Source organism: Limulus polyphemus, unplaced genomic scaffold, assembly GCF_000517525.1.
Source record: "Limulus polyphemus unplaced genomic scaffold, Limulus_polyphemus-2.1.2 Scaffold1217, whole genome shotgun sequence".
NCBI lineage: Eukaryota > Metazoa > Arthropoda > Merostomata > Xiphosura > Limulidae > Limulus > Limulus polyphemus.
In genome coordinates this window covers 25,028-34,388 of record NW_013666827.1, presented here as the reverse complement: position 1 = coordinate 34,388, position 9,361 = coordinate 25,028, and the positions used below count along the sequence as shown (strand labels likewise).

The 9,361-nt window shown below is 30.8% G+C and overlaps 1 protein-coding gene across 3 annotated transcripts in view; it reads right to left on the bottom strand.

The window, feature by feature from the left end:
• LOC106462656 (chromodomain-helicase-DNA-binding protein Mi-2 homolog) overlaps nucleotides 1-9,361 on the bottom strand; it is a 48,282-nt gene that overhangs the window by 16,751 nt on the left and 22,170 nt on the right. For all 3 annotated transcript variants that reach the window (XM_022389971.1, XM_022389970.1, XM_013922600.2), the window contains 9 exons: nucleotides 8,964-9,088; nucleotides 8,450-8,542; nucleotides 7,128-7,269; nucleotides 5,976-6,118; nucleotides 4,355-4,589; nucleotides 2,924-2,965; nucleotides 2,233-2,327; nucleotides 1,598-1,689; nucleotides 1,297-1,483 (listed from right to left, as the gene is read on the bottom strand). In XM_022389971.1, coding sequence (XP_022245679.1) covers nucleotides 1,297-1,483; nucleotides 1,598-1,689; nucleotides 2,233-2,327; nucleotides 2,924-2,965; nucleotides 4,355-4,589; nucleotides 5,976-6,118; nucleotides 7,128-7,269; nucleotides 8,450-8,542; nucleotides 8,964-9,088 — 1,154 coding nt within the window. The remainder of the gene's footprint in view (nucleotides 1-1,296; nucleotides 1,484-1,597; nucleotides 1,690-2,232; nucleotides 2,328-2,923; nucleotides 2,966-4,354; nucleotides 4,590-5,975; nucleotides 6,119-7,127; nucleotides 7,270-8,449; nucleotides 8,543-8,963; nucleotides 9,089-9,361) is intronic.

Here is a 9,361-nt window from a genome sequence, read left to right as displayed (position 1 = left end):
TAACCAGACATCATTTTTGATGGCCAAAAATTTAGAAAACAACAAAACAACAATACATGAAAAAAAAAAATTTTTTTTTTGCATAAAAGGGCTTTCTTGTGCCATATTAATATTTCAATGTACAAAAATATTCTATGGCCCAAAGAAATATATTATTTGATTTCCAAAACTTTTTCAATGGACGACAACAATTCATTATGGCCAAATGAAAAATATTTTTTAATTTCCAGAACTTTTTCTACGATGACAACTTCATTATTTTCAAAACCCTTTAAAGGCACTAGTTTTAATCTTTATATGAATTCCATGAAACTTCTTAGTTGACAATGTTTCTTTCATCAGGAAAGAAGTTTTGAAGAACAATTCAGTTTAGATAAAAACGGACACATAAAACAACAATCTACTTTATATAATTCTTCTCTAAATAGTAGTTCTTAAAGTTTTTAAAAAAAGTTAAAAAAAAACATTTGTTTTAACAAAACCCAGCATTACAAGGATATTCAACAACTTCCCCTGGTGTCATAGATAGAAAACAAATCTAATACTCAAAATTTACTTTCAAAAACCTACTGACTCGAAGAGCCATTTAAAAGACTCATCTTCAGTTTGTTTGGTTATTTTGTTCTTAAAGCAAAAAGCTACACAATGGGCTATCTGTGCTCTGCCCACGATAAGTACTGGAATCCAATTTTTAAGAGTAATAAGCCTTCAGACTTACTTCTTAATCATGCCATATTAACTTTTAAATGTCCTTCAAACATTAAACAAGTAAAAGCACAAAAGAACATCTAATTTCTTCTGTTAATCCATATCCTACATAATAAAAATTTTCTGGAGAAGTGGATTTGATATAATGAAAAACACAAAAACATTTGTACTGAACATGTCATGAATCAAAAAGTCATGATGATGTGAAACAGGTGAAGAAGATTAATGCAATATTACATGACATGCCTGTGTATCTTCTACTTTAGATAATTCACACAATTTGACCTTTAAAGAACTGAGCAAAATCACAAATAAGGATAATAAATGTTACGCTGTGTCTGCCACACTTGAATCAGTTGCAGTTTTCAATGATTATAAGAAAGAAAAACAAACAGTTTAAAATCTTGTCTGAACAAATTATTACGTCAATGATTCTCTGGTCTCAACAAAATTGTTTTATCTGAAACAAAATTTTTAAATGATGCAACTAACTAATCTGTGAAACATACAATCATTCAGAAAAACTAGCAACCTTATCATACATAATAATGAATAATTTTAGAAAGTTTTAATGATTAAAACCTGTACCTTCTTTCTGATGAGTGACATGACACCGATGCGAGTAAGTACGTGTTGTCGAGACAAGCCCTCACGAGGGATGCCATCAGCAAATGTTTCAGAATTGTCTGCTCCAGGCTCACACAAATGTCTCATGAATAGAGAAACGTAGGCTCTGAAATTCTTTTCCGACTTTCCACGCAAGTCCCGCACCAACCTGTTCAATTTAGTAAATAAAGTTTCTTATTGAAATCTGTAACATAAATACACTGAATCTTAAAATATCAAATGCATAAAGAGCTAATCATTGAAAATATCAATATAAACACACCACTGAGAGTTGAAAGCATCCTGCGGTGGCATGCCATATCTCATGATAGCATTCAGGAAGGCCTTACGTTGTCTGGCGTTGAATCCAAGAACCTGATGGAAGCAAGAAAATAAAAGAAATTTTTTTAAATATTACTTCACAACAGTTAAAAGTACAGTGCTACTTAAATAGGGCAGACAAAAAATACCAAAAGCACAGAAGTGTGAAAAATCAAATATAAAGTTGCTGAATAATGTTTCTAAGCCCTAAAAATATTGTTACAATAAGAATTAAAGAAGCAAGAATCATATCTCATATGATACTTACAAATTAAGTTTAATTTACTCACTTAATGATAGGTTATTGACAAGCTTAGTTTAGCTATCAAAGGTTATATAGGGAGAGTTTCTTTGTGGTCTACCATTCAAATACGACTATTAAAGAGTTAAGAGTCACGCACAGTTATGAATATCCAAAAATGTAATAAAAACACATGAACTGATATTAAGAAAACTTATATATACATATAACATTAAAAATCATATTAGTATTTCTTAGAAAAATATCTATTTACAAAACTTGTATAAATTCACAACTGACTCTTTAATAACACTCACTAAGAAGAAAAAAGTATATTATTTACAAGAAAGACGTACTTCAATGTTACCACCAACTCGTGCTAATAGTGGAGGAAGTGGTTTATCTTTTTCGTTCTGTCCACCTCTACCCTTTCTTCCTCTGATGCTTTTTTCTATTAATAGAAATAAAACTGAGCTCAACAAGTATAAAAATATGTAACCTAAACACACTGTTATATCACATTTTTAAGCACGGTGAGCCGTGGAAAATCTCCCAATAAATAGGGTACTAATTCTTTAGGGGTTATCTACAAGAGCAAGCATACACTATTAGACCAATTCAGTGATAATGCAAATTTGTAGCTTCATCTTCATTTGAATGTTCGCTATAGCTACCCTGGAGGTTCGCAAAGCATACAAATGAAGAATACATTGCCGCCATTTAAAACTTATAAGTTAGAAAGGTTTAGTATCAATAATGGGTATTTTCTCAACTAGTTGAACTACAGCAAAGGAAGTTTTTGTCACAATAAAAGAAACAACAACTAAAAATTCAGTTTCAAAACACTTAAAAATGTATGAAAACAAAGAAACATTACATTACGATCTATTTTCCAACATCAAGTTCTGGAAAGCATTACCTTTATCACATCTTTTTTAGCAAAGTAGATTAAATGAAACTAGACAAAAAAAAGTTTAAGATTTTAAAGGTTTTACTAAAGATTCACTAAACTTAAGCCATAAATTTATCACACAAAACTGATTTTACCTTCATTCTTTTCTTCAAAGTCATCATCATCTTCATTATCATCTGTTGAAAATAAATATTCAAAAAAGAAAACTTAATAACAACCAAACTTTAATGCAGTTAACAAAAGATAAACATAAATATTCAGCACATCAAATTAAAAATTTCTAAGTGAATATTTCATATGAACTACTTGAAAAGAATCAAACACTTTTGGTACACATACATACATACATGGGACCCAAAGGTAATTTAACTCTTTCATTGCTTTTACAAATAAACAATCCTTCCACTGGCAGGTTTATTTTTAGACATACAATAAAAAAAAAACGCATTTGTTTCAATATTTCAAATAATTATATCTTAAACTTAAAACTAGTAAAATATTAAGAGGAAATACGTATTTCAACATGGCAGTAGAAATTCCAAACTTGCATGTGGTTGATATCACACTTTCTAGAGAGGGAAATGTGTGGTATTCTCTGATGCACTGACATACATAAGAGTAATCAGATGGGTTCTGTAGAATATAAGGTCTGCCAGGAAGTGTTTTACGAAATGAAAATATTAGTTCTCTGACCTCATCCAAGTTCAAAGAAAATATAAACTGGATACAAGTCAAAACATAGTGAAACAAACTATATTCAATTAAACAACAACCAAAGTTAAAACAAGTGCACCTTTACTGGAGAGCTTCTGGCAAGGAATGTGTTGATTATGTAATAATGTCAAAATCACCATCCTGTTCCAGACTGAGAAAACATGGCATTACATTTATGTAACACAACAATGCTATTATTCTCAAGCCACAGATGCTACTCATGTGACTGATGGTCACTCTCACTGCACAATAAGAGAGGTTGTATCCTTGAAGTATCATCGGACTTTCAGTGGAAAATATCACTGTATTTCAATATAGTGTGCTCCACTCTAAAGGAATTTTTCCTAAGAGAAAGTGCATGTGATATCTTAGTTCAATGACCCAGTTTAATAAATAACTATGGTGAGAGGAACTAAGTGATTCCCTTGACTAACATGTGTGCACTTATTGCATTAAAAGTTAATGTTCTGAAGCTAAGTTTAAAACAACAAATTATAAATGATTAGTTTTTTAATTAAAATGAAAAAAAAAGGTTTTACTTTTTTCAATACAAAATGGTACAGGTAAAAACCTTAGTACACATAATTTCAGGAAAAAAATATTGTTACACTCTTGAGTGATGTATCAACTGTCCCAAAACTGAAGTGTTCATTATCAAAATACAGATCAGGCAAAGTGCCATGTATACTTACTTGTTGAATGACAAACAAAGCATTGCTTCAGATTATTAAGAGAACAAAGAAGCCAGCTTGCAGTAAGACAAGTCTGTTCTTAATATGTAAACAAAAACTCAAAAGCTAGATAAAGCTTGAAGCACAAAATTTACTATTTGTGAATAATCATCCACTCGCCTGATGGAACGGAGAAGTCCGAGTTGTGGTCAGACAAATTCTCCGGCCAAGTTGAATCGTCCTGTGGACCAACAGCAACATTGTAGTTCACCTGTTTTCTTACTCTCTTTCCTTTCCCGAGGGTTCGAGCCATGTCTTCCTGTTGCTGTTCGTAGTGGTGGCGCAACAGTTTCTCCCAGTATGCAGGATCTGCGGATTCCACTTCCTGTTTCAAGATCTCAGTTTCTGGCTCCTCCTGGATAACATTTGTTAAAGAAGAAACATCTTTTACTTATACTGCCATGTATACTATCAGAAAGAGAAATATTATAAAATAAAGTCTTCTGGTTGTCATAACTGTTCAGAATTTGAGTTAGAACAATAACCAGAATTTAAAATAAGTCCAAACCATGCAAGTTAAAAATTTGAAATAACTGCAATTGGACTATTTAATTATTTAAAAAAATACAACATTTTTAAAATGCAACTGTAGTATTTATTTTATTTTGGTCAACTGTCATATCTTTTATAGCACACACACACACACACAAACTTTTCATAAAGTTTAAGTATTAAATACAATATTCAAAGGTTGCATTTCTAACTAACTATTATCTGAGGGTTTGTCTTTACAATAATAAAAGAATTTTTTAACCCTCTTATTACATTAGGTTTCAGGTCATATTGAGCTAATGTAATTTCAAACATGTTAAAACAGAGATGAATTGATAAAACATTTTTTCTTTGCATAAATTTTAATTCTACTTAAGCCACATATCAGAAATTAATGTAAACTTTCATTATAATACACTCAAAACATACTACTATATAGAAACTAGTGTAGGGTCAAATAGGTTCAGAACATAATGGGATAGAGATTTAGAACTGAAACAACCATTACGGAATTGTTCCAAAGCATTCAAAAAACTATTTACTGCAACCTCTGTTTTTGAGTTATGATTAATTCTATAGCCTGTTCAAACCCTAGAAAGTGCATTATTTAACATGAAACATGTTTTATGTCAATGCTGCTGTATCACATTCACATGAGCTTACTTCATGAGCTTTAACGTTAAACATGTTTTACATCAACACTGCTATACCACATTCATATTGTTACCTCATCAGTTTTAACATGAAACATGTTTCATATCGACACTACTGTATTACATTCTTACTTCGTGAGCTTTAACATTAAACATCATTCACATCAATGTTACCATATCATATTCTTATCTCATCAGCTTTAACATGAAACATGTTTCACATCAATGCTGCTGTATCACATTCTTACCTCATCAGCTTTAACATGAAATATGTTTCACGTCAATGCTGCTGTATCACATTACCTCGTCAGCTTTAACATAAACATGTTTCACATCAATGCTGCTGCATCATATTACCTCGTCAGCTTTAACATAAACATGTTTCACATCAATGCTGCTGTATCACATTACCTCGTCAACTTTAACATAAACATGTTTCACGTCAATGCTGCTGTATCACATTACCTCGTCAGCTTTAACATAAACATGTTTCACGTCATGAAACATGTTTCACGTCAATGCTGCTGTATCACATTACCTCGTCAGCTTTAACATGAAACATGTTTCACGTCAATGCTGCTGTATCATATTCTTACCTCATCAGCTTCCTTGGTAACATAAGCAGCTACTTTGAAAGACTCAAGATACTCGTTAGCCCAGATTTCTTTCTGTTCAATACCTTGCTTGGTTCTGTCTAGCAGTTCATCAATGGCTCTATCATCATAATGAATTTCATCCTCTAAAAATACACACATAACCTTCATTAACGCAAGATATATTTCAATCTAATATAAATAATTGAAACTTTATTATATCTTTTTAAACAGTGTCAATACTTTCTGGAGAAATATCTCACAGTAAAGTTATAACTATAAAGAAAAGAATGATGACACAGGTGTAATGGACATTTGAGTAACATAATTTTTACCTCATTTAAAAATTCTAGAATTTTAATGCAACTATCACCTGTAAAAAAATGTGATTCTTTGGGAAAAAGGGTTTGTTTTTACAGCAAAGCCACAATGGGCTATATGCCGTGTCCACCATTGTGGGGATTTGAACCCGGATTTTAGTATTGTAAGTTTATAAACTTACCGCTGTCCCACCAGGGCACTAGGAAAGAAGGAGCACTTCTCTGAATCCAATTCAGAAAATTTACATGTCAGTTCTCCAGCAATGAAGTATTTAAAGTTATTGTCAAGTGAAAAATACCTGATTAACGAACACTGAAGGTTCTTTTATAGCATCAGTACCAAAAACCAGAGCTTTAAAAAAAACTGATGATTTATTATTTTTGTTTACAGATGTTACTGAATCAATAAATTTATAATACATAACAATAGAGCTGGACAATTCAATTAATTAATCAAATATAATTACATCAATTAGCATCACATAAACTAATCAATTTATCAAAATTCAGAATTAAATCAACTAACTGAAATTAGTGTTTTGGATTAATCAAGCTATCCAAATAATCAAAATATTGTGGTTATAGCACAAAGCTGCCTAATGAGGTAACTGCCTAATTTTAGTCTTACATTCCCCCCCCCCCCTGTTTTTTGAACTTTAAGTTTGTAGAAATTTGATATAATGGCGTGTCACTAGTCACAACAAGATCAATCCAACAGTTTAAATACACAATGAAACTTATTATGAATTTGCATATAAGCTAAGTTTAAAATATAAAAACAATAAGTAGAAAAACGTGTAATCTTATATATAAAAAACAACAACAAAAATTTTACCTTTCCCCTCTTCATCTTTGAAAAGCTCTTCTGTACCAAACCTCAGAATATCATCTAGTTCTTGTTTTGACATGGTGTTTGATCTGTTACCCAATCCTGGTCGTACCACTAAGTGGGTTAGCATCATTTTCTTTTTAGCAACCTAAATACAAACACACAAAAAAAAGGTGAGAATTTGATTCTCCATTTTTAGAATTATTTGAATTTTGCAAATCACAATGTACTGACTTTCATAAATAAATACCAGTTTCCATACACAAGAAAATCCAATGTAACTACTGAGTAATCAACAAAGACAAGATTAGTTGGAAATATGAAAATATATTTTCCCTTATCTAATGAATTGTAATAGAAATATATAAATTAACCTAGAATGTTCTCTCTCTCTCTCTCTTTTTTACAATCATGGAGATTTTTGTTAAAAAATAACTACTACAAACTATTACTCACAGATAGCATGTATCAACAAATTAATAGCCAATATCTAATGAAGGTCACAATTTTAATTGTCAACTAATTTCACATTTAAGCCAATCACAGGTATGTTGAACTTTAGTAAATTGTAATTAAAAATGAAAAGGACCATACTCTGAAGTCAAAACATGAGTTTAATAATGGATTCTAGAATTGAGAAATAATATTAATATACAAAAACTTCTAAATCAGATTTCAATAATTAATTCCAAAAAGGATATATAATAAAAATAAACTGCAACCAGTGAATCAGTTTCGATAATAAATTCCAGAACTTACAACCAATATTAACAATAAAAAAATCTCATCAAAATACAGTTATAGAATTAAAGTACTTGCATGCCAAGTTTTATATATATATCTTACATTTTCTTAATCAAGTGAACCAGAAATGATGCCAAAAAAAAAAGGTTAAATAATACAAGACTACAGACTTCAAACGGTATTTACTTATGCTATTTGTTCCACTTTTTATCAAAGTAAATATTATTTGTAGTATATGTAATTTGTAGTTTTTATCCACTGAACTTAAATACAAGAGAAAAGCTCCAAATTGGTCCCAGACTTTAACCCTTTCAATATTTCTTCAGCACAGAAACCTGCTGCTGAAACAGCATTTTACAACTTTCTTTTATCCAAACAGTCTTTATACATAATATCATTGAATAGATGAATTTATTCTAAAGTTAAAGACTGTTGATCAAGATTTATAAAGCAGATAGCTGTGTTAAACTATAGCTGTACCTTAAAGGTTTTCTTTATTTTCCTAGCTTCTCCACTAAAGTAAAGCTAGTTTAATCTAATGTAAAAATTAATTAACACATGAAAAAAGTGAAAAAACTACTGACCTGAGTGATTCTCTCTTCTACGGTTCCCCTTGTTACAAATCGATAGATCATTACTTTATTTGACTGCCCGATCCTGTGTGCTCGACTGAAAGCCTTTAAACAAACCATTAAATTTTAGTACCGTACTTCAGTATAAATGCAGGGAAGAATTATGTATTTAAGTTACATTTTGACAATAATACTAAAATACGAATCAATTACAAATTACAGCTGTAAAAAAATATCCTCATTTAAGAAAACACAATGAATTATTCTTTGGTAAATATGTATGTAATACTGCACTCACAATTCTATACTGATAACTTATCAGTCGAATGTGTAGTGTACTAACAATAATATGATATTCAATGTTCGTGAGCATAAACTAAACAAGTTCCAGAATCTTCTGACATCAACCAAATACACCACACATACACTACTATCACAACTGACTATACATAAATATTTCAGAAACGTAATAAATGATTATTTAAGGAGATTCAAGTTTTATAGAAACATACTGACAATTCCTCACCTGTATGTCATTATGAGGGTTCCAGTCAGAGTCGTATATGATGACTGTGTCTGCCGTGGCAAGGTTAATTCCCAAGCCACCAGCTCTAGTTGAAAGAAGGAACACAAACTGCTGAGCTCCTGGGGCTAGAGACATTAACAAGAGCATGTATGTTATAATATTTCCTCACACTGTTCCTCAATGTCAAAGTTTATTTGTTCATACTAAAAATGTTGTTCCAAACGTTTTCACACCAAGCTAATCGTAGTATCACAGAAAAAATATTGTTACAGCTTCTTAGACCATAATAAAATATTTATGTAACTATAACACAGTTTCTTGGACCATAATAAAATATTTATGTAACTGTAACACAGTTTCTTAGACCATAATAAAATATTTATGTAACTGTAACACAG